General features: G+C 63.7%; 4 protein-coding genes across 5 annotated transcripts; all 4 read left to right on the top strand.

Moving 5' to 3' along the window:
- Positions 1-83: 83 nt before the first annotated feature.
- Positions 84-686, top strand: NDUFA13 (NADH:ubiquinone oxidoreductase subunit A13; the record flags this gene model as incomplete). The annotated part of the gene is made up of 3 exons (XM_057398401.1): positions 84-175; positions 257-326; positions 522-686. Coding segments are annotated over 3 exons (282 nt in total), but the record flags the coding sequence as incomplete, so codon positions are not given.
- Positions 687-1355: 669 nt separating this feature from the next.
- Positions 1356-6796, top strand: YJEFN3 (YjeF N-terminal domain containing 3). The gene is made up of 6 exons (XM_057398400.1): positions 1356-1467; positions 3858-3966; positions 5089-5199; positions 5279-5392; positions 5805-5955; positions 6564-6796. Exons 1-6 carry the CDS (start codon positions 1421-1423, stop codon positions 6776-6778), a joined length of 747 nt encoding a protein of 248 aa, XP_057254383.1. The 5' UTR covers positions 1356-1420; the 3' UTR covers positions 6779-6796.
- Positions 6797-7691: 895 nt separating this feature from the next.
- On the top strand, positions 7692-13914 carry CILP2 (cartilage intermediate layer protein 2). Its single transcript, XM_057398399.1, has 9 exons — positions 7692-7771; positions 8437-8535; positions 8847-9119; positions 9345-9527; positions 9854-10012; positions 10121-10381; positions 10504-10612; positions 10694-10851; positions 11064-13914. The coding sequence occupies exons 1-9, from the start codon at positions 7711-7713 to the stop codon at positions 13454-13456; spliced, it is 3696 nt and encodes a 1231-aa protein (XP_057254382.1). The 5' UTR covers positions 7692-7710; the 3' UTR covers positions 13457-13914.
- An 8992-nt stretch (positions 13915-22906) lies between these two features.
- On the top strand, positions 22907-25583 carry LOC130593355 (coiled-coil domain-containing protein 177-like). 2 transcript variants are annotated; one of them, XM_057398425.1, is made up of 5 exons: positions 22907-23432; positions 24301-24397; positions 24517-24649; positions 24765-24830; positions 24987-25583. In XM_057398425.1, exons 1-5 carry the CDS (start codon positions 23124-23126, stop codon positions 24994-24996), a joined length of 615 nt encoding a protein of 204 aa, XP_057254408.1. In that variant the 5' UTR covers positions 22907-23123; the 3' UTR covers positions 24997-25583. The 2 variants fall into 2 exon arrangements, with proteins under 2 accessions (XP_057254408.1, XP_057254407.1); XM_057398424.1 differs by having other exon boundaries at positions 24765-24845.
- The last annotated feature ends 226 nt before the right edge of the window (positions 25584-25809 follow it).

The raw sequence follows: 25809 nt of genomic DNA, 5'->3' as shown, positions 1-25809 counted from the left end.
GGTTCTCCCGTGACACACACACCCCCCCCCCCCGGGGCTGTGCTCCGGTTCCCTGCCCGGTCCCCGCTGAGCTCTGACCCCCCCCCGGTCTGTCCCGGCGCAGGCGGCTCCTCATCGAGGACCTGGAGGCTCGGATCGCGCTGATGCCGCTGCTGCAGGCGGAGTCTGACCGCAGGTACCGGGCTGGGGGGCCACGGGGGGCACCGGGGGCCGCTGCAGCGCCGCTCCCCGCGCTCAGCCTCGCCCTGTCCCGCAGAACGCTCCGCATCCTGCGGCAGAACCTGGACGAGGAGGCCAAAATCATGAAGGATGTTCCTGGCTGGAAGGTTTGTGGCTCCGGCGCTGCGGAGGGGGGCGGTGGGGTGATTCCTGGCACAGCAGCTCCTCGCACCGGAGCAGGATCCAGCCTTCCCGGTGGAGCCGGGTCCGTGACAGAGCTCCTGGAAAGCTCCGAGGAGAACGTGTGTCCCCTGGAGCGGGGATCACGGTGCCAGTGGCCACAGCGCTCCCTCCCTGTCCAGGTCGGTGAGTCCCTGTTCCACACGGATCGCTGGGTGCCCCCGACACTGGACGAGCTCTACTACCTGCGCCCCACCAGTGAGGTGGAGAACGAGAAGTTCGGGCTCCAGTACTACGTGTGAGGCACGGCCGTGTCACCCCCCTGGGTGCCGTCACCCCCCCTGGGTGCCGTCACTCCTCCGGGTGCTGTCACACCCCCCCCCCCCGGTGCCACCGGCTCCTGTTATTAAAACCACATGGCTGAGTCGAACCCTGTGTCATTCGTGTTCCTGTCCAGATCCGTGTCCTTCCCAGTGGGACACTTGGCTGTTCTGAGGGTGCTTGAGGCTCTTCCCTGCTCCCACATGGCCGGGGGTAGGGTCCTGGAGCCCTGGATCAGGATGGGAGTGTGGGATGAGCCACGTGTTCTGGGTGCCAAAGGGGCCGGTATCTGCTGTGCGCTCCATAGGGACTTGTCCCTCACAGTCACTACCAGGGTCTGGTGGTGGGGGCTCGGGTTTAGGGGGGGTCTCCGGGTCTGGGAGAGGTTCGGCGGAGGTAGCCCCGCGGTCATTGATGCTGCAGATGCGGCTTCCACTGGGGTGAGGGTTGGGGTGAAAACCCCCGATTTTGGGTCTTTGGCGCTTTCCTGTTGCTCGGGGAGGGGAGGGGCGGGGGGGGGGGGGGGGGGGTCAGAGCCGAGGTTGCCGCCCTCCACCCACCCGTCGGCTGCGGCTCCGCCCGCGGGCGGGGGCCGGGGCGATGCTCGGTGCTCCGGGGAGCGGGGCCGCGCGGGGCGGGGGCAGCCGGAGCCACCTCCCCCGGGCGGCACCGCCGAGAGCGGGGGGGGCTGCCCGGTGGTCGAGCCGCTGCTGCCGCCGCTCCCGCAGGGCTCCGCCGCTGCCCGGACCTGCTGCCCGCGATGAGCTCCGCGCCCGGTCCTGCCCGGGAGCCTCCCCGGTACCTGAGGTGAGCCCGGCCCCCCCGGAGCCCCCCCGGGCCGCGCATTGGGAGCACCGGGAGTCCCGGGGGGCTGGGGGGCACTGGGTCACGTCGCGCCTGTGCCCATCACCGTGCGCCCGCACCGGTGCACAGCCGGGACCCCCTCAGCCGCCGTTCCCGGAGCAGGTCCCAGCTGCCCGCAGGGACATGGCCGGTTCCGGGTCCCGCGGGACGTTGTGGGGACCCCGGGCGGGTGCTGGAGGCTCCCGCGGCCCCGGTGGCGGGGCCGGACCCTCCCCCCGGGGTCGGCTCCTCCGTGCTGGGATGCGGAGGCTCTGGCCCCACGCGTGTTTCCCGGGACACCCGATCCCTCGGGAAAGCCCCATCCCGGTTTCCCGCATCCCCGGGGGCGGACGGGGAGGGGGGGGGGGGGGGCTGGTACCCAAATAGACCCGTTGCCAGAGCAACCGCATCCCGGGTCTCCATGGCTGCGGCGGGGATGTCTCTGGCAGCACTGGGAGCGGAGCGGGGGGATCCCGGTCCCGGGCAGGGCTGGTGCCTCCAGTGTCCCTCTGCTTGTACCTGGGCGGGGGCCGGGATGTGGAGGGAGGACACGGAATTGGGGCGCAGAGGGAGGACACGGAGCTGGGATGCAGACCTGGGATGTGAAGCTGGGATGTGAAGCTGGGATGCAAGGGGGACACAGAGCTGGGCTGTGGAGCTGGAGTGCAGAACTGGGCTGCAGAGGGGAGACAGAGCAAGGGTGTGGAGCCGAGAGGCAGGAAGGGACACGGAGGGTGCCCTCGATCCCCTCATCCGGCGGCTCCTCTGCCTCCTGCTCCCTCTGTCCCTTAGCACGGCACAGCCGCCCCCCGTCCCGCCCAGGAGGCACCGGGAACTGGGTTGAACTGGGCTGACCTGGGCTTTGCTGGGTCCCCGCGGGCTCCGAGGGGCGCCCACCCCTGCGCAGGGGCAGGAGCAGCATTTCCTCCCCAGCACATCCCCAGCCCCGGGGAGCAGTGAACGGGCACCCGCAGCGCTGCAGGGAAGAGCCAGGACCCGGAGCCCTGTGACACGTCCCCCCCCCCCGGCGGGGCCGGTGCCAGGACAACGGGAGCCAGCCCGGGCCCGGGCCCAGGGTCTCCTGCCAGCAGCGATTACGGGCAATGTTCTCCCTCCTGGAACAGGGAATTCTGTCAGGACCGGAACGTGCCTGTTGTTGGGTACAACACAGCTGCGCGGGGCTGCGCCAGGCCTGGCCCCGGCTGCATTTGGCCTCTTTTCCCCCCGTTTGCCCCCAGGACTCTGCTGTGGAGCTGGGCTGGGGCTCACTAGAGGGCACCAAAGGACTGGGGACAGGATGGGATGGGGAAGGATAAGATGGGACAGTGTAGGATGGGCTAGACAGGATGGGAAAGGAGAGGATGAGGTGGGAAAGGATAGGATGGGATGGATGCTATAGGGTAGGATGGGAAAGGATTGGATGGGGTGGGATGGGATAGTGTAGGATGAATAAGATGGAATAGCATGGGATGGGATAGGGTAGGATGGAAAATGATAGGATGGAATGGGAAAAGATGGGATGGATGTGATAAGGTAGGATGGGAAAGTATATGATGGAATGGGAAAACATAGGATAGGATGGGAAAGGATAGGATAGGATAGGATAGGACAGAATAGAATTGGTGGGATGGGAAAGAATGGGATGGATGAGGGCAGGATGACATGGGGAAGGGTGGGATTAGATAGGATATGATGGGAAAGGATAGGATGGATGGGAAAGAATAGCAATGGGATAGATTGAATGAGATAAGAGTAGGATAGGATGGATGGGATGGGAAAAGATTGTATGGGATGGGGCAGGATGAGGGGGTCTGCCAGGATGATGGTCATTGGGCTCTGTCAGTAAGGCCAGGGGATGGGCTCGGTTGGGTCTATGGGATCTCTGGAGTGCATAGGCCTCAACAGAACGGGGCTTGTCCAGGCCAGGGGATGGTGGGCTGGGATCAGCCAGGACAGGCGGGAATAGGGCCTGGAGCAACCAGGGGCCAGTGGATCTCAGGGGCCACCCTGCAGCTGGGCCCCGGCACACGCTGTTCTCGCCGCAGGTGAGCCAACACATGGGAGCGATTACTGCCCGATGTGGAGGCTCCGGGCGCTGCCAGTGCCGGGCTCGGCTGCAGGAACAACCACAGCATTGTTCTGCCTCCTGGAACAGCCCCACCGCCACGAGCTGGGGCCGCTGCCAGGGCTGGTGCCTCGCATGAAACACAGCCCCTGGACCCCCCTGCACCCACCGGCCCCTGGTGTTTCCAAGCATCCCCTGCTCCACACCATAGAGACGAAGTAGGGTCCCGGTGCTGGGAGATGGGGGACATCCCTGTCCCTGTCCTCACCGCTGTCTGCTCCCTCTGCAGCAAGGCTGAGGCTGAGGCCATCGAAAAGGAGCTGCTGGAGGATTATCGGTTTGGGCGGCAGCAGCTCATCGAGATCTGGGGACATGCCTGTGCCATGGCTGTGACCAAGGTGAGGCAGCCACCGGGGCAGGGACACCCCACCAGGGCCACGGTCACCCCAATGGGGCTGGGGCTTCACTGCCCCTTGTCCTATCCCTCTGCGTTGCCTTTCCCAGCCCTGGCTGTGGTCTCCCCTTGCTCCAGACCAGGGGCCAGGGGCCAGCCAGAGCTTGTGGCCAGCAGAAGCGATGCTCTGGCCTCTCCCTGGGTGGGTTTATCTGCGTTCCTCGCCCACCCTTCATGATTTCCCTTGGGCTGTGGGTCACACCGTGTCCATGGGAAGGAGGGTGCTGGGGGATCCCTGGGGCTCCCCATGCACCGGCAATGCTCTGCTGTTGCTGTGAGAGCTGCGTGCTTCTGCTGGACGGGAGGAGGAGGTGGAGGAGGCAGCATCAAGGGCAGCTTTGTGCCTCGGAGGCCAGTGAGCTCCGCGCCCGCCTGCCTCAGCTTTTCCGTGTGTCTGGAGCTGCTGCACCCTCCCCTTCGTTGAGGGCAGAGGAGTTGCCTGAGAGGGAGTATCTGGGTTGTTGGAGCCTCTCTGGATCTTGGGGCTGCCTCAGGGCTGGTCCTGGTCCCACAGCATGGGGCTGCCCACCCCTGAGCCACAGCCCCACTGCCAGCCCCAGCTGAGCATCCTCCTCATGGGCCCAAGCATCCTCCTCTTCCTTGTTATCATCCCGAGTCCAGCTCTGGGCATCCCCAGCGCCGTCCTCTCCCGGCACGTCCCCAGAGCCGCGGGCAGCGCCAGGGGCTGGGAGCAGGAGCCAGGCTCCAGGAGCAGGAAAAAAGCTGTCAGGGGATAAACAGAGTCTCCCTGTACAGGCTGCTGCGATGTGGAGCTGTGGCCACCTCCCTGTGGGCTGGCGGGGAGCCCTGTCCCGCCATGAGCATCGTCCTCATCTCACCGTGGACATCATCCTCATGCCACCATAGGTACCATCTGCATCCCACCATGGGCATCATCTTCATCCCAGTATTGGCATTGTTCTGCCCTGGGTGCCATCCCCATCCCACCTCGGGCATCACCCCACCACACACCCTGCTGCCCTCCAGCAGCACATCCCTCTGCCACATTCCCAGCACCAGTTGCCATACCCGGGGGGCTCGGTGCCACGTTGCTGTATCCCCACAGGCCTTCCCGCTGCCATCGCTACCTCGGAAGCAGCCCACGGTGCTGGTGGTGTGCGGCCCAGCGCAGAACGGGGCCATCGGGCTGGTGTGTGCCCGGCACCTCCGGATCTTTGTAGGTATCTTCCTCCCCTGCTCCTCTTCATTCCCGAGCGATGCCGGTCTCCATCTCATCCCTGCTCTCCGCCACCCAGGACTATGAACCCACCATCTTCTACCCCAGACGCTCCCCGGACCCCCTGTACCAGGACTTCACGACGCAGTGTGAGAAGATGGACATCCCCTTCCTGTCCTACCTCCCCACCGAGGTGAGCCCCCCGCCGCCTGACATGCTTCACTTGATTAGTCTTTCTTTATTCCCTCCCCCCCCTTTCCTGCCCCTGGCAATGCCGGGAGCCCGGGAATGCCATGAAATCCAGCGGCGGCCGCCGCGGCCCCGCCAGCCACCAGCTCTGTTGTTGTTGGAAGCACCTGGCTCGGGCGGGAGCAGGAATGTGACCCGAAAGCGCTGCCCTGGCTGGGGCCACGCGTCTCGGCGTGCCGGGCTCTGCCCCCCCCGCATCATCCTCCCCCTTTGCCTTGGTTGGGGGGGGATGTTTTGGCAGCTGCTGCTGGGTGAGTCTATTTAGGCAGGAAAACGGGATCCCCGCGTGAGGGTGCCTGGAGCTGGGGAGGACACCAGGAACCTGCTGCCCACCCTGTGTGTGTGTCCCCTTTAAGGTGCAGCTCATCAATGATGCCTACAACGCAGTGGTGGACGCGGTGCTGGGAGCCGAGGCGGAGGCAGCGGAGGGGAGGGAGCCTTGTGCCGCCATCCTGAGCACCCTGAAGCTCATTCGCATCCCCATCGTCAGCCTGGACGTGCCCTCAGGTCCGACACCGCGCTCGGCATCCCCTGGGCAGGATGGGACACACACACACACACACACACACACACACACACACACCCGCTTGCCACCCTGCCCAGCGCAGCATCACCATGGGCTCATTGCCCGGGTGGCTGGAGAACTCCTGTGGTGCCGTCGCGGGGTGGGGGCAGCCCCGGGGACCCCCTATTTCCCCCCCTCCCAGCCTGGAAGCATTCCCACCGGCAGCCAGGGCTGGCGCCTGCTCCCCCTGACCGCGTTCAGGGCATCCACGATCAATAACAAACTCCCTGAACTGAGACATGATGTAATTTGAAAACACCCGGGTGTCTGGTGGCCAGGCCTGGAATTGCCATCACCCCCCCCCCCCGGCCCCCCCCCCCCCCCCCCCCCCCCCCCCCCGGGCTGCGGGAGCAAACAGGAGCCCTTGGCACAGCCACTGGTGAATCCCCACCAAGAAAAACCCCCGGCGGTGCCAGGATGCGGCTGGAGCGGCGCAGGGTGCTGATGCTGGTGCTGATGCGGGGGGGACCCCACGTCCCTGTGCCCTCCCCGTCGCCACCGCCGGGCTCACCCCTGAGCCTCTCTCCCCGTGTCCTTCTTCCCGCCGCAGGATGGGACGTGGAGGCCGGGAGCAGCGGCGGGATCAGCCCCGACGTGCTGGTGTCGCTGTCGGCACCCAAGCAGTGCGCCCGCCGCTTCCTGGGCCGCCAGCACTTCGTGGCCGGGCGCTTCCTCCCTTACGATGTGCAGAAGAAGTTCGAGCTCAACCCCCCCGAGTACCCCGGCACCGAGTGCGTGGTGGCCCTGCGAGCCCCCCGCCAATAAAGCGCTTGGTGGCTCTGCTGTGGGGTCGGTGTCTGCCTGGGGACCCCCTGGGGCACCAGAACTCGGTTCCATGCCCCGTGAACAGCTTGGACAACACCCACCCCCCCACCCCCTCCCCATGCCGTGTCCCTGGGACCTGTCACCAGCCTGCTTCTGGGGACAGACCTGGTGTGACCCCCTCTATCACCTGTCCCATGGGGACACTGGCAGCCCTCCACAGCCTGAAACCTCCAATGTGCCAGGGAAGGGGAATGGGAGCAGCCCCTCACCATGGGGCTTTAATTAACAGGGTGTTTTAATTAACAGAGGTGTGCCCATGACTACACAACAGCATTGGGAGCCCCCTCCCCGCCCCGGGTTGCTGGGTACAGCCGGAGTTCTGGGGAATGCAGGGAATGCGCTGGGATTTCCGCTGGTCGGGCTGTGGGATGGGGCTGTGACCCCCAGCCGGGATCTGCTGCCCTCTGGGGGTCCCCTCTCCATCACCGTCACACTTTGCATCCCGGGTTGCAGCTGGGGCCGTGGGTGCCCCGCGCTCTGCCCGGCCTCAGCGGCACCGGGACCCGGGCGGCTCCGGCACACGCCATGGGCCGGGTCACGGCCCCGCCGTGCCCCACGGCGACGGGTGCCAGGGCAGCGCTGGCACCGGTGACCCGACCGCAGCGCGCCGGGGCTGGGCTCGCGCCGCGTTTTTCCCTTCCCTCCCCTCCGCATTCCCGAGCGCATCCAATTTTAGCAGCTTTGCAAAAACAAAGCCTGGAGCTCCGGGCTGGGGCCGCTCCTTCCCGCTGCCCCCTGACACCCAGCCAGGGCGCCCGCGCCAGCAGCCGCGTGCTGCCGTCTGACGGCGCGAGGGGGAAAGACCTCATATATAGACCCGCGGGGCCGCCGCGCTCCCAGTTGCCGGCGGAGCTGCAGCTGCGCTGGTGGCCATGGGGAAGCTGGTGCTGGCCCTCCTGGCTCTCACCGCCCTGCACGGTGCCGGCGCGTCAGGTAAGGCCGGGGCTGCCGTCTATCAATGGGAATCCCGTCCAGGCATCCTGGTCCTCCCAGGGGCTGGTGGTGGTGATGTGGGGCAGGAGAGGGATGGGGCTGAACACTCTCCAGATGCGTGCCAGGGCCAGAGGTGAGCCAGGGTCATGGCCACAGCTGCAGGGGGTCCCTTCGGAATCTGGTGTTGGGAGGATGTGGTGGTGAGGCTCAGGGCAGTTTTACCATCCCCAGGGTCATGTCACCAGAGGGATGGGGACATGCTCTGTGCCATGTCACCAAAGAGATGGGGACATGCATTGTCCCATGTCCCCATTGGTCCTGCCTGCTCTGCCACTGGATGGCTGAGCGCCATCAGGACTCGCTGGTACCTCTGCCACCACCTGCTCCACGGGGCTTTTGCTGCCTGGTGCTGAGGCTCCGAAGCCCTGTGGGGTCCCTCAAGCTGCCAAGGGCTGTGTGAGACTGGAATGTCCCTGGTCTGGGGGCAAAATCCATCCAGCTGCAGGTGGGGAGAGGACAGGGTTGAGTCCCCACTGCTGCTGTGGGATGGTGCCCACTGCATGCCCACTGCATGCCCAGGGTGCAAAGGACTGGCTGGGCACCACTGGGTGCCCTGGGGAGAGGGTGCCCCAGTGCTGGGTGCTCCCACCCTGGGCTTCCCCCAGAGCCCCTGGAGAACGACTCGGAGCCGGGAAAGAGCAGCACCGTGGGGAAACCCTGGAAAGCAGCGCCCAGCCTGGCAGAGCTCGACCTGGACACGGCAGGTACGGCCGTCCCTGAGCCCCCACCAGAAACCTGCAACTGGGGCACCCCAAAGGGGCTGCATGTATGATGCCCACCATGCCAGCCTCGAGACGCTGTCACCCCCCATGGGACCCTTGCAGCAGGGATGTGGTGCCAAGCCGGTGATCCTCAAGGCTTCCCCGCCGCATCTCCAAATGCTTTCACCCATTCATCCTTTGTCCATGCAGTCCTTGATGTCCCCAAGCTGTCCCCAGCCTTGGTAGCACCCCAGGGTGCTTAGGGATGAGGGTGCTGCTCCCCATCCACATGCTCAGGACTTGCTCCATCCCAGGCAGAGGAGCTGAGTGGACGTCATGGTTCAACATTGACCACCCTGGGGGGGACGGGGACCACGAGAGCCTGGAGGCCATTCGCTTCTACTACCGGGGCCGTGTCTGCGAGCGGCCAGTGGCCATCCAGGCCCGCACCACTGAGTGGGAGCTGCCCGAGGACGTGGGTGAGGTGGTGCACGTCAGCCCCAAGAAGGGCTTTCGTTGCATCAACAAGGAGCAGCCGCCAGGCAAGACCTGCTCCAACTACCACATCCGCTTCCTCTGCCCGCTGGGTGAGTGCTTGGCCCTGTTGTGTCCCACTTTGCCCTCCCCAGGCCCCGCTGACATGTTCTGTGGGGCTCCATGCCCATTGCTCATCATCCGGTTGTACCACATTGGGTGCTGCTGGAGCTGTGGTTACACCAGGCCCCCCTCCAGCTCCATCAATCATCCCTTGGATGCATGACACTGGGCTCTGTGAGCAGTGGGTTCTCAGCTAACGCCTCTGCCACTCCCAGACCACATCTACTGGTCACACTGGTCCTCCTGGAGCCCCTGCTCGCGCAGCACGTGCGGCACCAACGGCACCCAGACCCGCACCCGCCGCTGCGTCAATGCCCGGCTGGCGGCTGTGCTCAAGGAGATCAAGTGCAAGGGCAAAGCCATGGAGCGACGGACGTGCAGCGCCGGCCCCTGCCCAGGTAGGCACCCAGCATCCCAGTGCCACTTGCATCGTGCTGCCCGTCTCCAGCTCCTCTCCTGGTCCATGCATCATGAGGGAGTCCCTTGGCATGGCAGGTCCCTCGGCAAAGCCACTGCTGCCGCCTCCTCCTCAGCTGCACTGCAGTAACAGAGGCAGCGCTGGTACAAATAGTGGGGCAGGGGCACACCAGGGTGAGCTGGGAATTGCCGCGATGGAGCCTTCCCTCTTGGAGACATCCCCGTGTCCCCATGATGCAGGGCCACCCCAGGCTGGGGGCTTGGTGGGGAATGTGGTGCCCATGCCCACCCAGTGTCTGACCCACAGAGCCGGCATGGACAGAGTGGGGCTCCTGGGGTCCCTGTTCCCGCAGCTGCGGCAGCACCGGGAAGCGCGTCCGACGCAGGAGCTGCAAGACAGCCAAGAAGGTGCCGTGCAGCGGCCGTCCCACCGAGGTGCAGAAATGTCCCCCCTCGCCCTGCCCAGGTACCTGCCCTCGGGGACACGGGGACCCCTTCCCTGGTGGTGCCCCTCAACCCATGCAGCCCCACCACTGCCCATGGCCACGGAGCTGAGCACTGTGCCGCCCTGCAGCCTGCCCTGAGCACACACTGCAGGGCACCGTCGTCTCTGCCTCTGGTTTGGCATTGCCAGACGCCCGCATCTACTTGGAGGGCCGCCCGCCAGTGTTGCTGGCCCATAGCGATGCCCACGGACGCTTCACCGCCACGGGGCTGTGCCAAGGCACCGCCGCCAACATCAGTGCCCACCGGCATGGCTTCGCCTCAGCACTGGCACCCATCGCCTCCAACGGCTCTGGCGTGGCGGTAGCACACGTGAGGCTGCAGAGGTTGGGTGAGCATTGAGGTGTGGGGATGAGGACCTGCCCATGCACCCCTTGAGAGTCCCCCCCAAGGGTGCATGGTGAGGGTGCATGGTGAGGGGGGAGCACCCTCTGCCACCTTTCTCCCCTACAGAGAAGCCCTACATGGTGCTGCACCCCAAGACGAAGGTGCGGGTGGCTGGGCAGGATGTGACTTTCTGCTGCAAAGCCTCAGGCACCCCCATGCCAAAGAAATACTACTGGTGAGCTGGGTCTGGGACTGGGAATGGTGGGAAAAGGCAGCCACTGCTGAGTCCCAGCTGAGCCCATCCCCATGCCCACAGGTACCACAATGGGACACTGCTGGAGAGGAAGGTGCACCGGTACGGCAGCCGCCTGGTGCTGCGGGGACTGGCACCAAAGCAGGCTGGCACCTACCACTGCAAGGCCAGCACAGAGGCAGGTGCCATCAGGTCGGCACCGGCAGAGCTCACCGTGCTGGGTGAGAAAGGGATGGGGCTGCAGCATCACCTTGGGATGGGGCTGCAACATCACCGCGGGATGGGGCTGCAGCATCACCTTGGGATGGGGCTGCAGCATTGCCCCAGGATGGGGCAGCAGTAGCATCGCCTCAGGATGGGGTTGCAGCATCACCCTGGGATGGGGCATGTGGTGGGGAGGGTCTCCCTAACCCCATCCTTGCTGTGCCCCCAGCCCAGGGCCAGCAGAGCTGCAAGGCAGAGCCTGAGCCGAGCCTGGTGGAGCTGCCCAGCGAGTGCCCGCAGGATGCCACCGGCTCCCGCTACTACAACGTGGGCCATTGCCCACCCACCCCATGCGCCAGCAGCCCCAGTGAGGCGGCGGCGTGCGGGGAGGACACGGGGAGCTGCTGCGGCGTGCGCAGGATGGAGATGCGGGAGATTCCCTGCGCCAGCTCCCTGCTGCCCATCAAGGTGGTGGCCGAGTGTGGCTGCGGTCCCTGTGCCCAGCCCCGCATCCTGGTGCAGGGCCGGGTGACGGCAGCGGACACTGGCGAGCCCCTGCGCTTCGGGCAGATCTTCCTGGGCAGGAGGAAGGTCGGCTTCACCGGGTACAAGGGCTCCTTCACCATCGAGGTGCCGCCGGACACGCAGCGCTTGGTGGCTCGCTTTGTGGACCGGCAGCAGAGGTTTGTGGATGCCGTCAAGGTCCTGCCCTTCAACCGCCGCGGCGGTGCCGTCTACCAGGAGGTCAAGATGCTGCGGAAGAAGGAGCCGGTGGCTCTGGATGGCAGCCGGAGCAACGCCATCCCGCTGGGGGAGGCAAGTGGCCAGGAGCCCATTGGGGAGCTCGTCCTTCCTGCTGGTGTCTTCCTCCGTCCCTCCGGGGAGGTCTTCAAGGGCACGGTCAAGGCCAGTGTCACCTTCCTGGACCCCAGGGACATGGCAACAGCCAGTGCCGCCTCCAGCGACCTCAGCTTTGCCAATGCCGAGGGGGAGATCGTTCCCCTGAGGACCTATGGAATGTTTGCTGTGGATTTTCGGGAAGGGGAGAGCGGCGCGGTGCTGCAAACGGGGCCGGTGGAGGTGCGGATGGATGCGGGGCAGGTCTGGATGCCAGAGCACCTGCAGAAGATGAAGCTGTGGTCTTTGAACCCAGAAACTGGCTTATGGGAGGAGGAGGGGATCCTCCGGCAGGCCAGGGAGAGCCGAGGCAAGAGGGAGGAGAGGACATTCCTGGTGGGGAACTTGGAGATCCGGGAGCGGCGTCTCTTCAACCTGGATGTGCCGGAGGACCGCCGCTGCTTTGTCAAGGTCCGGGCTTACAGCAATGAGAAGTTCAACCCCTATGAGCAACTGGAAGGGGTGGTCATCAGCCTCATCAACCTGGAGCCCCAGCCCGGCTACCCCGCCAACCCCCGGGCATGGGGCCGCTTCGACAGCGTTGTGACGGGTCCCAACGGCGCCTGCCTGCCCGCCTTCTGCGATGCCCAGCGCCCCGATGCCTACTCAGCCTATGTCACTGCTACGCTGGGTGGGGAGGAGCTGGAAGCCGTGGCCTCCAGCCCCAAGCTCAACCCCAATGCTGTTGGGGTGTCCCAACCCTATCTGGGCAAGCTGGGCTACCGCCGCTTGGACCACGATGACCCCAACCTGAAGAAGACAGCTTTCCAAATCAACGTGGCCAAGCCTGACCCCAACAACGTTGATGAGACCAATGGTCCCATCTACCCTTACCGCAGCCTGGAAGAGTGCGAGGAGGCACCGGTCAGTGCCAATCACCTCCGCTTCTACCGCGTGGAGGTGGACAAGTATGAGTACAACGTGGTGCCTTTCAAGGAGAGTGACCTGACCTCCTGGACCGGCGACTACCTCTCGTGGTGGCCCAACCCACAGGAGTTCAGGGCTTGTTTCATCAAGGTGCAGATTGAGGGGCCGCAGGAGTACATGGTGAGGTCCCGTAACGTGGGGGGCAGCCACCCTCGCACCCGGGGGCAGCTCTATGGGCTGCGGGACACCCGCAGCGTGCGGGACATGCTGCTGGAGAACACCTCGGGCGCCTGCGTAGAGTTCAAGTGCAGCGGGATGCTCTTCGACCAGAGCCTGGTGGATCGCACCTTGGTCTCCATCATCCCCCAAGGCAGCTGCCGCCGCACGGGCATCAACAGCCTCCTCCGCGAGTACCTGAGCCGCCACCCGCCCGTGGCAGAGAACAACCACACGGCCGCCTTCACCATGCTGGCACCGGTCGACCCGTTGGGCCACAACTACGGCATCTACACGGTGACGGACCAGAACCCGCGCCTGGCCAAGGAGATCGCCATCGGCCGCTGCTTCGACGGCACCTCCGACGGCTTCTCGCGGGAGATGAAGGCGGACGCGGGCACGGCCGTTACCTTCACCTGCCAGGAGCGGCCGCCGGGCCGGGAGAGCTTCTTCCAGCGCCTGCTGACGGCCCCGGCTGAGGCGCTGGCCGAGATCCGGCGGGAGATGGGCACCGGCGAGATGCGCCGGGCTCCCCCTGATGTGATGGACTTCGCCTCCGGCGCCCGAGCCCCCGGCCCCACGGCCACTCGCCGGACCCCCAGCAGCCCGCGGAGGATGGGCCGGAGCCGGGGGCAGGTGTGAGCCCCGCGGTGGCCCCGTGGCCCCTCCCCGGCTCCGCTCTGCCCTCCCCTTCCCATCGCTTTTACCCGCATCATTTAAACCAGCCGAGGGGACACACACGGGACACGTGGAGAGGGACCCTCTCGCTGTGCCCATGCCCTCAGCCCCAGCCCCGTGCGGGGCAGTTCATGGTGCTCAGCCCCAGGGACCACGGTGCTGGTTGGTGCCGGCAGCGGCGCCTCGGCCCCACGGGCTTATTAAAATAAAGAAGAATAAAAGAGGGGGTGGAAGCCAATAGGGAAAGGGGCCGGGATGGGAAGGGAAGGGACGGGGTCCCCTGCCTGGTGCTTTGCCCCATGCCCAGTATTGGGCTCCCCTGTGCCGGGGCTGGCACTAGCCGAGGGTGCTAGGAACTGGGAGCACCCACTGCACCCCTGCCAGCACCACCCCATAAGGAAACGTGGGGCTTCTTTAGGAGGAAGACCCCGAGGATGTGGGTAAAAAGCCCTCCCTGATCTCTCTGCCCAGCACCGTATGGTGTGGCTCTCCGGTGGCATGCAGCGTGCTGGGGACACCAGGCTTGGTCCCTGTGATGTTCACCCATCCCCCGGCAGTGCCTCATCCTGCACCCATCCTGCTGCCACCATCCCGGCTAGTTTTGCCCTCGGGGAGTATTTTTACCCTTCCAACTGCCTTTACCCCAGGCAAAAATCAGGCATGAAAGCGTTTGTTGTAACCCGGCACCAGGGAGCGGGCAGGCGGCTGGGGCAGGATGTGGCCCCGCGGCGGTGCTGGCGTGCACCGAGGAGTTGTACGTTATTTATTACGAAATACAGAGTTGTGTGTGCACCCGCCCGGCTGCTGGGGGTGCCCGGACCCGCCTCTGTGTGTGTGTGACCCCAAACCCCCCTGCCCATCGCCTCCCACCTCCACGGTAGCACCGTCCCAGCGGCTCCTGTTTGCCTTGGGCCAGGCTCAAGGCTTGGCGGCAGCACGGGGGGAACGACGCCAGGTTCCTGCAGCCGTGGGACGTGGCAGCTCGGGGGGGGTGGGCTCCATCCAGCCCCGTAGCCCTCTCCTCCTGGCACAGGAATGCACTGAGCACCCACTGGGTGACCCCAGCCAGGGAGAGGGGCAGGGGTCTGTCTGTCTGACATCAGCCCATCCACATGCCCTGGCTTGTGCTCCTGGGTGGGTTTTCCAGCCCCCATCCCACACGTGGATCCCAGAGGATGCAGTAATGGAACAAGCTGAGTTTATGGAGCCGGCCCCCCCCCCCTCCAGCTCCTGGGACAACGTTTCCCTTTTACAACATGGTTTGGCTGCACCACGGCATTTTTTCACCCTTATACTGGATGCGGCCGCTCACGAGATCAAAGGGGACAATGGGAAGGGGTTCAGGGGGTGTTTGCCAAAGCAGCCACCAAATCCCAGCCCCTGTGCCCATTCCATCTGGATGGGAACACAGCAGACACTGGGACCCCATCGTGAGGGTCTGACCCCCCACAGAACAAGGGTGCTGGGTCTGCCTGTACCTGAGTGCTGCCTGTCCTTGCGCTGCCTGTCCCTGAGTGCTGCCTGTCCCTGAGTGCTGTCTGTCCCTGGGTGCTGCCTGTCCTTGTTCTGCCTGTGCCTGGGTGCTGCCTGTCCCTGGGTGCTGGGTGCCACGGACCCCCTGCAGGGTAAGGCCGGTGGGTGCTGCCCCGTGGCCATGTGCTGGGGGCCGGGGGCAGTGCCAGCGGGCAGGATTGTTTTCCACCATCTGGTTGGCTCGGTGGGATGCAGCTGCACAGGCAGGGCGGGTGGAAGCAGCTCCTGCTGCTATTTATGGCATCGGGAAGAAAACTGGGGTGAAAAAAGACAAAAAGCAGCCACACAAAGGGGCTGGTCAGACCCCCCCGTTGGCAGCCCCTTATGCTCACAGCTGCTCCCTGCTCCAGCTCACTGGATCCCATCCCAGTGACACAGAGCCAAGGGGGAGGCCAGGGGCTCCCCGCAGTCCCATAGACCCAGAGAAGGAGCCAGGGGCACACACGCAGGGATGTGCCAGGGTTGCGGGAGGTCCATGCTGGGTGTCCAGCCCAGCCCAGCATTCCCGAGGGCTGGAAACCCGCCCAAGGTCAGGGGATGGGCTGGGGGCTGCAGCCAAACCCCTCCTGCTGCTCCCCCATTTGGTGTGGGTCCAGCTCAGGAGCTGAACCTGTGGTCCCCATCCCGGGGGTCCTGCACCCTCCAGCCCCAGGGACAAGGAGCTCCTCAGTCCTCACCCTGTACCCAAATGTCCCCATCACTTTTCAGACCCACACCGTGTGCTGCAGAGCATCACTGGGTACCAAAATACTCCCCTGGCCCCTCCTGGCTCTCAGGTGATGCTCGGCCCAGGCTGATTCCATGGCTGAGCTGCCCAGGCTGCAGCTGGGATGCTTTTGTCTCCCATTTTCCTAATCCTCAGCAGAAATCACCAGCATGTGGCTCTGTGGGACCGGCAGCAGCTCCAGAATGGGGGTACCCTGCAGGGGAGCCCCACGGAGACCCCACACCAGACCCCCATGCTCCAGGATGGAGAACCCAGATGTGTTTCTGCAGCACAACAGCTGTGTGTGTTTGTGGGGCAAAGACCTGCTCTTTTTTTTCCTTCTCAGCCCCTGAGCATGGGAGGTGCTCCCAGCTCAGCTCCGCAGTGGGCAGGTGGGAGGCTGGGGATGGAGTGAGGGCCCCCGAGGTTCCCCCATGACTTTGGGCAAGTGATGGGGTGAAGTGGGGCTCAGCCGTGGGGTCTGGGATGTGCAAGGTGTGGATGCAAAACCACTCAGCTCTGCTGGGTCCATCTGGCTCCGACGATGCCTGGGTAGCAGAGACAGGGAAGGAAACAGCTCCTGGATGACAGGACCTTGGGATGCAGGTGAAGGGGCAGGGCGAGAGCCAGTGTCCGTGCGGGATGTGTATCCCTGTGGTGATGAGAAAGGCAGGTGGGGCCGGAGCTCAGCTGCTTCTTGTTACCCCCGGCCCCCAGCCAAACGGGGAATAGCAAAGCAGCAGCTTCCATCCCACCCCGCCAGCAATTAGGGATGGCTGGAGCCCAACCTTGGTGTGCCGGAGCACCGGCACGTCCTGTGGTGCTGCCGAGGCTCCCAAGCGGGGATGGGGGTGCTGTTTGCCCCCAACAGCATCCCCACCCTGGGATACACCCCCCCAAGCCCCATATTGAGCAGTGGGAGTGGGATGCTGCTGCCCTGTACCCCACAAGCACGTCCTGGTGCTGGCCGGGAACAAAAGCTGGAAAGCACCTTGGGAAGCTGCTCGTGTTCTGTCTCCTTTTTATTTTTGTTTTAAATAATGGAAAATCTAATGACAGAGCCTAAATTGAAATAATAAAAGCCAGCAGCTGAAAAGCCAACCCAAAATAGGAGAGAAACCCACGTTTCAGGCTGAACGGGAACAGGCGCAGGCAAGGGATGAAAGGGAAAAGCAGAGATGCTGCAACTGTCCAGGACCCTCCTCCCTGCCCCACCATGGGGTGTGGAGCATTGCTGTGGTGGGATCTGCCCCCTGAGCCCCCCACAATGTGTCCCCAGGGGTCCCCTCCCCCCTGGCTTCACTCCTTTGCTTCACACCAAGCCCAGCACTGCTGCTCCAGGGGCCGCATCCTGGCGTGGGCTCCAGCCCCAGGGGGTGCGGAGGCATCTTCTCCATCCCCTGTCCTGAAGTGGAGCATCCCTTTGGATCCTGGACCAGAACACCCCTTTGGCCCCAACCAGAACATCCCCATTGCCCAAACCACAGCACCCCCCAGGTACCCCAACAAGAGCATCCCCAGGGACCCCAACTGGGGCATCTCTGTGGACCCCAAAAAGAGCATCCCCATGGACTCCAACAAGAGCATCCCCATGGACCCCAACAAGAGCATCCCCAGGTATCCCAACCAGAGCATCCCCAGGGATCCCAATAGGAGTATGCCCAATGATCCCAACCAGAGCATCCCCAGGGACCCCGACAGGAGCATCCCCAGGGACACCCAATTGGAGCATCCTCAGGGTTGCCAAATTAAGCATCTCTGGGGACCCCAACCAGAGCATCCCGTGCATCCAGCCACAGGGGGACACGGAGGGTGCCAGCTCTCTGTCTGCCACAATGGCCAGATCCAGCTCCCGAATTCCAGGCCGTCTGGCCAAGATGCGCTTCTCGGCTCCCAGCATTCCCTCCAGACAACCTGCTGGAGGAGGAGGGAAAAGAATCCCATCCTCAAACCCGGACAAGCTGGAAGCGAGAGACCCCAACCCCTCCTGAGGACACCGGCTGGGGCGTTGCTTCCTGTACCCTGGGAAAAAAGCTCTTGGAAGCTGGGATTTGAGGAGAGCAGTGGGGCTGACACTGGGGATGCCACGGGGATGGCTCCGGGGCTGCCTCAGTGATGCACATTCCTCTCCCAGTTGCTTTGTAGCTGTCCTGTGTGGTTTTGAGCGCCGCATCTCCCCATGGCGCTGTTCAACACGAGCTGCCTCTGGAAAAAACAGCCGTGCCCGCCTTTCCAGGCTATTTTTGAAGCCTTTGGCCTCGGCTCCTCTTCAGGCTCCAGCCCATAAATACCAATAACAACACATTTCAAGGCTTTCTGCTGACAGTCCCGGTGCTGCCAAAGCCTTTTCATTCTCCAGATGTTGGGAATCTGACTCAAAAACGCGAAGTTTGGTCAATATTTGGGCCGGGTTTGATTTCCAGCCTTTGCTTTTTCGATCACATGAAGCAGAGCAATAAAAGGCCTCAAAGTGGAGCATCTATTTCTGGAGGCAGTGGCCGGAGCATCCCCAGGGATGGGCTTCCAGTGCCAGGGTGCTGTGCCGGGGGTGACAGGGAGGTGGCACCAGCCCATCCCTGTAGGTGCCACCTTTGGCTTTGTTTGGGTCATTTGGACTTGGATGTGTTTGGGAGAGCAGCTCTGGTGTGACACAAGGGCAGCCAGGGCCAGCCCAGTCCCGCATCCCACACTCTGTATCCCATATCGAGTGTCCCATATCCCATACCCCATATTCCCATGCCCCGCACCCCATATCCCATATTCCACATCCCATATATCTTATATGCTGCATCCCATATGCATCGCATATCCCACATTCCACGTCATATCCCGCATCCCACATCCTGTACCCCATATTCCCATATCCCACATTCCACATCCTATACCCCATATCCTACATTCCATATCCCCATCCTATACCCCATACCCCATATCCTATATTCTATATCCCATATCCTGCCCCCATATCCTACATCCCACATTCTTTATCCTGCACCCCATATTCCACACCCTGCATCTGACACCTCACGTCATACACAAGCATCCCCCATCCACACTCTGTATCACATCTCCCATGCCCAAACACTGCATCCCGCATCCCGTGCCGCCCATCTCCTCCCAGCCCCACGCAGTGGTAGGGAAAGGAGCCGGGAATGTGCCTCTCCCCATCCGCCCAAGTGCTCCGGGTCCTTCAGGGCCGCGCTGGCCCTGCCAGTGTTGCCTTCCCTTGGGCGCTGTTTCCCTGCTAAGGAACGTCAGCAGGAAAAGCATTAAAAACACCAGGATTTTAGCCCAGGTCCTGGAAAAAAAAAAAAGGAGCGTTTCAGGTTTCTCCCCACCAGGCCCCGCTCCCGGCTTCCCAAAAACCAGCCCATGCTGCGGCTGCAGCTCAGCGCATCCCCAGGGATGCAGCCGGGGGCTCCCCACCCATTACCAAGAACCGGCACCTCCCTACCCGCAGCCAGGGAGGCTGGATGGGGACACCCCGGGAAGGCCTGGTGTGGGTTGGATGGCACGGAGCCAGAAGCCAGGGCCGGATCCTGCCCATTGCCCCCCCAGAGCCAGGGCAGGGAATGGGGCTGTGCTTCAGACTGGTGCCACCCACCCCATCACCCCACCACCAGCCTCCCCAGTACCCCAGGTCCCCCATCACCTGGTTACCCCACACTCCAGCCATACCCAAGGTAGCTCTGAGCCCAGGCATCTCAAACCCTACTTTATACCTTGGGATTCCCATAACCCCATTACTCTGTACCCCTGGTACCCCATACCTTAGGTAGCCCATACCCTTAATTCTCTATAGCCAAGGTACTCCATAACCACACCTCATTTCTCCATACTCCATGTACTCCATAGCTTGGGTTCCCCATACTCTCATTTCTCCACACCCCATGTACCCCATACCCTTAATTCTCTATAGCCAAGGTACTCCATAACCACACCTCATTTCTCCATACTCCATGTACTCCATAGCTTGGGTTCCCCATACTCTCATTTCTCCACACCCCATGTACCCCATGCCCTGTGCACCCCGTATCCCCATTTCTCCATACCCTGGGTTCTCTGTGCCCCCAGTTATCCATACCCCGGGTACCCCACAACCCGGGTTCCCTATCATATACCCCTAATAACCGAGGCACCCAGTGCTCTGGGTACCGCATTTACACCCCCCAAATACCCCCACACCCCCATTACCGGGGGATGCTTGGCCCTGTTCCCCCCTCCATGAGCACTGGCCCCACTGCCAGCTACATGGAGCTTCACCCCCCATGTGTGGCCCCCCAGCTCCCTGGCTCTCCTGCAGTGAGCCGCAACATGTTGCCCAGTCCTGCATCCCACCTCTGTATCCTATGTCCTATACCCCACACCCTACAATCCGCATCCCATATCCTATGTCCTGCATCCCATATCTGCCTTTCCCAGCGCCGGCTCAGGGAGGACCCAGCGGCCGTTCACCTCCCCCGGAACCACATGATTTCCTGGAAAATCCCGTTTTGGGGGAAGTGAAACTGCTCGGTTCGGGGCAGAGCTCCCACCTGCCTCCCAGCACCGAGGGCTCGTGCCTGGATGAAGGCTGGGATGAAGGACCCGCTGCCACCAAGGAAGCGGCCTTGGAGGACCTACGTGGCCTTGGCCTTCGGGATGGCCGTCGTGGTGCTGGTGGCCGCGCTCCCCACTGCCCTCTGGCCGCTGGCCACGGGCTCTGCCATGGTGGGGAACTGCTCTGCGAGGCTGGAGGGCCTGGAGGAAGCTTTGGCCACCACCAACCAGTCCCTTGCCAAAGCCCACGGGCAGAGGGATGACTGCAAGAGGCAGCTGGTAGGTGCTGGGTGACGCTGGGGTCCTGCAGCCCCCCCCGTGCCCCCGAAGTGGGTGCGTGTGGGTGCTTCGAGGAGCCCCCAGCCCCTTTGCTCGGGCAGAGCCTGCTGCAGGGGAAAGCTTTGGAGCTGGAGGCGGCGCTTCACAACGTGAGCCGGCTGCAAGGTGGGGGCAGAGCAGGAAAAGGGGGGCAGGGGGGTGGGTGCAGGCAACAGCCCCTGAGACACCCTGATCCCATCCCCTGGGACAGCCTCATCCCATCCCCTGAGATACCCTCATCCCATCCGCTGGGATACCCTGATCCCATCTGCTGGGATACCCTGATCCCATCCCCTGGGACACGCTGATCCCATCCCCTGGGACACCCTCATCCCATCCCCTGGGACAGCCTCATCCCATCCCCTGAGACACCTTCATCCCATTTGCTGGGACACCCTCATCCCATCCGCTGGGATACCCTGATCCCATCCCCTGGAACACCCTCATCCCATCCCCTGGAAAACCCTCATCCCATCCCTTGGGACACCCTAACCCCATCCCCTGGAACACCCTCATCCCATCCCTTGGGACACCCTCATCCCATCTGCTGGGATACCCTGATCCCATCCCCTGGAACACCCTCATCCCATCCCCTGGAAAACCCTCATCCCGTCCCCTGGGTCACCCTGATCCCATCCCCTGGGTCACCCTCATCCCATCCCCTGAGACACCTTCATCCCATTTGCTGGGACACCCTCATCCCATCCGCTGGGATACCCTGATCCCATCCCCTGGAACACCCTCATCCCATCCCCTGGAAAACCCTCATCCCATCCCTTGGGACACCCTAACCCCATCCCCTGGAACACCCTCATCCCATCCCTTGGGACACCCTCATCCCATCCCCTGGAAAACCCTCATCCCGTCCCCTGGGTCACCCTGATCCCATCCCCTGGAACACCCTCATCCCATCCCCTGGAACACCCTGATCCCATCCCCTGGAACACCCTCATCCCGTCCCCTGGGTCACCCTGATCCCATCCCCTGGGTCACCCTCATCCCATCCCCTGGAACACCCTCATCCCGTCCCCTGGAACACCCTGATCCCATCCCCTGGGATACCCTGATCCCATCCCCTTGGTCACCCTCATCCCGTCCCCTGGAACACCCTCACCCCATCTCCTGGGTCACCCTCATCCCGTCCCCTGGGTCACCCTCATCCCGTCCCCTGGAACACCCTCACCCCATCCCCTGGGTCACCCTCATCCCATCCCCTGGGTCACCCTCATCCCATCCCCTGGAACACCCTCATCCCATCCCCTGGGTCACCCTGATCCCATCCCCTTGGTCACCCTGATCCCATCCTCTGGAACACCCTCATCCCATCCCCTGGGACAGCCTCATCCCATCCCCTGGGTCACCCTCATCCCATCCCCTGGGTCACCCTCATCCCGTCCCCTGGAACACCCTCACCCCATCCCCTGGGTCACCCTCATCCCGTCCCCTGGGTCACCCTGATCCCATCCCCTGGGTCACCCTCATCGCATCCCCTGGAACACCCTCATCCCGTCCCCTGGGTCACCCTGATCCCATCCCCTGGGTCACCCTCATCCCATCCCTGGAACACCCTCATCCCATCCCTGGACACCTTCCCCGCTGCCTTTGCTCCGTGCAGGGGAGAACAGGGCGCTGCAGGCAGCGGTGGCACAGCAGCAGCAGCAGCTCGAGGACCTGCAGGGCAGCAGGTGAGCCCCACGTCCCCCACGTCCCCTCCAGCCCCACGCTCTGTCATTGAGCTTCTTGCTGTCCCCATGGGACATGTCCCCATCTGTGTGTGTGTCCCCTCCAGGGACCACCTCCAGCAGCAGAACCAGCGCCTGCAGCAGCAGCTCCAGGCCATGAGGAGGCTGTACTCGGATGGGACCAAGCCCTTGGATGCATCCCTCGGCCTCCTGGTTCTCCTCCTCACCAGGATGCTTCTGTGAGGAACATGGACCCCGCTGATTGTCCCATCTGCTCTCCATGGAGTGATGGCCCTCAAGCCACTAAGGGCTGTGCCCAGGGTGAGGAGGGGACAGAGGCATGGCAGGGCTGTCCAGAGCTACTCTAGTTATAGAATCACAGAATCATAGAATGGTTTGGGCTGGAAAGGACCTTAAAGCTCATGCAGTTCCAACCCTCTGCCATGGGCAGGGAGTTAAGTGACTTTTAACCAATTTTCAGTAAACCACTGTGAAAATGAAGCGTTTTGTTGCTCCAGAACCTCTTGGAGAACCAAAGCCCCATCTCTGCTGCACTGGGGTCGAGAGGGTGCTGTAGCAGCCCCTCAGCATCCCCAACTGGACCCCAGCTGCATCCCTGCTTGTCCCTGTGGCTGTGTCCCAGGGCTGGGCGCAGGGACAGAGCATCCTCCAGCACAAACAAGAGCTATTCTGGGCTGTGACCTGCGAGGAACCGCAGCCCAAAGCGGTGCCTGGGGAGAGCAACCCACACACCACAATTGCAGCAACCCAGGGAGCGACCTGCCCCGGGGACACCGGCACAGCCGGGCAGCCACCGCTGCAGCGGGTGCACGGTCCCTGCTCCCCCTCCACCATGGACCCCACGGTGCCCAGAGCCACGCTGAAGGTGCTGGGGCTGTGCGCGGCGCTGCTGGTGCTGGTGGCGGCAGTGACGGTGGCTGTGGCGGTGATGGTGTGGCGCTCCGAGGCGGTGGGCAAGCTGCGGGGCTGCCGGGAGCAGGCGGCCAACGCGAGCCGGGAGCTTGGGAATGCCGTGGCCGAGCTGGAGCGGGAGCGAGCGCGGCTGCAGCGGGCGCAGGATGCTCTGCGCAGGGAGCTTGCCCAGGCCCATGGGGACAGCAAGAAGCTCAATGGCAGCCTGGTGTCCTGCCGGGAGCGAGCGGTAGGTGATGGTGGGCATGGGGACAGGAGGGTCCTCGGCCGCCTGCGTGCGTGGGGTGAGCGGTGGTGGGGCAGAGAGGGGGGTTCTGGCCTCAAGAGCAGGGTGATGCTTCATCCCTTGTGAGGGATTTCACCCAGGCGCATGGGAAGCACTGGCACTGATGGGAAGGATGCTGCAAGTTGGAAAGATGAGCCAGGAAAGAGGAGATTCAGCCCTGGGATGAAGGACCAGCAGCACCCCAGGGTGTGCGGCCACATTCATGCGTGGGACACCCCAAAAGGGGAACCCTGGTGGGTCCCAGTCCCTCAGCACAGCCCCAGGGCTGCCGTACCCCTGCCCATGTGCCTGTGCCGGTGCCTGGTCTGGGGCAGCTATTCTGAGCTGTGGCCGAGCTGCTCCATGCACGTATAATTACCCCGTCCCAAGGAGCCAGTGAGGAGCTGCCATTCCTCTGCTCCCAGGTATTTTTAGCTGCAGCTCCAGCTGGGAAAGGGCCTGGCCCCAGTGCTGTGGCCACAGCCCGGAGGAAGAGCTGGGTCCCGCGCCCTCCGGGTTCATCCGGCTGAACAATGGAGCAGAGAGGCTGGAAAAGTGCTCCTGCTTCCCAGGGCTGGCGCCGGGCTGGGCACTTGCTTGGGGAGCCCTGTCCCCTCCCAGGGGTGCCATCCATGGGGACCTGGATCTGTGAGCTCCAGCATCCTCCCCAGGCTCAGGCAGAGCCATCCCCACAGGGAAGAGTGATTTCCCCACATCCTCATCCCTGCTCCTTCAGTAAACATAGCTCCCAGACCACCGGGAGCACGGGGACAGCCTGGGGACATGGGGTGGCGGTGAGAAGGGGCAGGACACTGCCCACCCTTGTCCCCAGGCCAGGCTGGTGGCCAATGTGACAGCGCTGGGGGAAGAGGTGCTGGCCCTGCAGCGGGAGCGGGATGAGCTGGCCCGTGGCAAAGCGGCTCTGGAAGGTGAGCGATGTCCCATGGCAACGGCGGGCACAGGTCCCCCATCACACACCCACTGGGGACAACGGGTGTTCCGGGCTCGGGGTGCAGGGTTTGGGGTGACGATGCTGTCCCCATCGCAGGGGAGCTGGCTCGGGGTGAGGAGCAGGCGCTGGGGCTGCAGCAGCAGCTGGAGCAGGCGATGGAGCAGCAGCGAGCGCTGCGGGCACGCAGGGAGCGCTGTGAGGCCCGGCACAGAGACCTCGAGGCCACCCTGTAAGGTCCCTGTCCCCCAGCACGGGCTGGGGACCGCCACGCATCCCATCACCCCGAACCAGCCTGACCCATGGGGACCATGGGCACCCCTTCACGTGGCTCCATGTCCCTGCAGGAGGGACTACGCGGCCCAGGTGGATGCTCTGCGGCGGCAGGCGAGGAACCGAGCGACCGGGCGCAGGTGCCCCCCACCCCGGTATTCCTGCATGGCCGGGGGGAGGACATACAGCCCTGGGGGGGGATTCACCCACCGTGATGTGCCGGTGTCAGCAGTGTCCCCGGGGTGCAGCACCTGAGGTGTGCAGGGACTCACTCACTGCCCTCCCCTCTCTTGCAGGAAGGGCTGAAGAGCCGCAGCCCCCAGACCCCCTCCCTGATGGGGGTTTGGGGCTGGGCCCCCCACCCGCTGAGCCCATCATTGCCAGTCTCACAGCACCCTTTAGCACTGGGACCCAGAAGCCACTCAGCCCCGGCCACTTCTGACCAGCACCAGCGCATCCAGATGAAGGAGGTTGGTGGTCACTGTGTGTCCTGACCCCACCGTGTGTCCCGATCCAGCCATCTATCCTGATCCAGCTGCCTGTCACGATCCTGCCATGTGTCACGATGACCCCACTGTGTCCCGAAGGCACCACGTCCTGATCCAGCTGCCTGTTGTGAAGCTGTTGTGTCCTGATCCCACTGTGTCCCGATGCCACCACACATCCTGATCCTCTTGTGTGTCCCAATGCCACCACCGCAGCAGGACCAGAGCATGGGATCACCCAGCTTTTTGGGCAGAGCTTTAGCTCAACCACTGACTCCTTGGAGCTGCTTTAATCAGTTCCAGGGTTTAACGCCACATTCCCAGTGCATTCCAGAAACTGGGAAGACTGGGCAGGGGTTTGGGCAATAAAGGCTGCTCTGTTCCCTGCGATGCTCCCCCCAACCCTGCTCAAGCACCACACACACCCCAGGGCTTTAACTGCCACCGCTGGCGCTAGAAGGGACCCCGAAGTCACACTGGGGATCCAGTGCCAGTGACAAAAGGGGGTGGGAATGGGGCACCAGCAGCTGCTGCTGTTTTGCAGCCACTTCCCAGGATCTTTGATCCGCTTTGAAGAAGGTTTCCAGGAAAGTTGCCGATTTTCCTGCTGCCGCCGCCGCCACGATATCCTGTG

This window comes from Pezoporus wallicus, unplaced genomic scaffold, assembly GCF_028554395.1.
Source record: "Pezoporus wallicus isolate ANWC-B61680 ecotype Strahan unplaced genomic scaffold, APGP_CSIRO_Pwel_v1 contig_13989, whole genome shotgun sequence".
Taxonomy (NCBI): domain Eukaryota; kingdom Metazoa; phylum Chordata; class Aves; order Psittaciformes; family Psittacidae; genus Pezoporus; species Pezoporus wallicus.
This window is presented reverse-complemented; position numbering and strand designations above follow the sequence as displayed.

What these genes read in the sequence shown, in the direction of transcription:
- LOC130593355 (XM_057398424.1), top strand. Translation starts at nt 23,124, where the DNA reads ATGGACCCCACGGTGCCCAGAGCCACGCTGAAGGTGCTGGGGCTGTGC. An exon ending in TGTCCTGCCGGGAGCGAGCG is followed by an intron (nt 23,433 to 24,300) that starts GTAGGTGATGGT and finishes CCTTGTCCCCAG; the next exon opens with GCCAGGCTGGTGGCCAATGT. An exon ending in AGAGACCTCGAGGCCACCCT is followed by an intron (nt 24,650 to 24,764) that starts GTAAGGTCCCTG and finishes ATGTCCCTGCAG; the next exon opens with GAGGGACTACGCGGCCCAGG.
- CILP2 (XM_057398399.1), top strand. Translation starts at nt 7,711, where the DNA reads ATGGGGAAGCTGGTGCTGGCCCTCCTGGCTCTCACCGCCCTGCACGGT. An exon ending in GCTCGACCTGGACACGGCAG is followed by an intron (nt 8,536 to 8,846) that starts GTACGGCCGTCC and finishes GCTCCATCCCAG; the next exon opens with GCAGAGGAGCTGAGTGGACG. An exon ending in TCCCCCCTCGCCCTGCCCAG is followed by an intron (nt 10,013 to 10,120) that starts GTACCTGCCCTC and finishes GCCGCCCTGCAG; the next exon opens with CCTGCCCTGAGCACACACTG.
- YJEFN3 (XM_057398400.1), top strand. Translation starts at nt 1,421, where the DNA reads ATGAGCTCCGCGCCCGGTCCTGCCCGGGAGCCTCCCCGGTACCTGAG. An exon ending in GAGCCTCCCCGGTACCTGAG is followed by an intron (nt 1,468 to 3,857) that starts GTGAGCCCGGCC and finishes CTCCCTCTGCAG; the next exon opens with CAAGGCTGAGGCTGAGGCCA. An exon ending in CCCGGCACCTCCGGATCTTT is followed by an intron (nt 5,200 to 5,278) that starts GTAGGTATCTTC and finishes TCCGCCACCCAG; the next exon opens with GACTATGAACCCACCATCTT.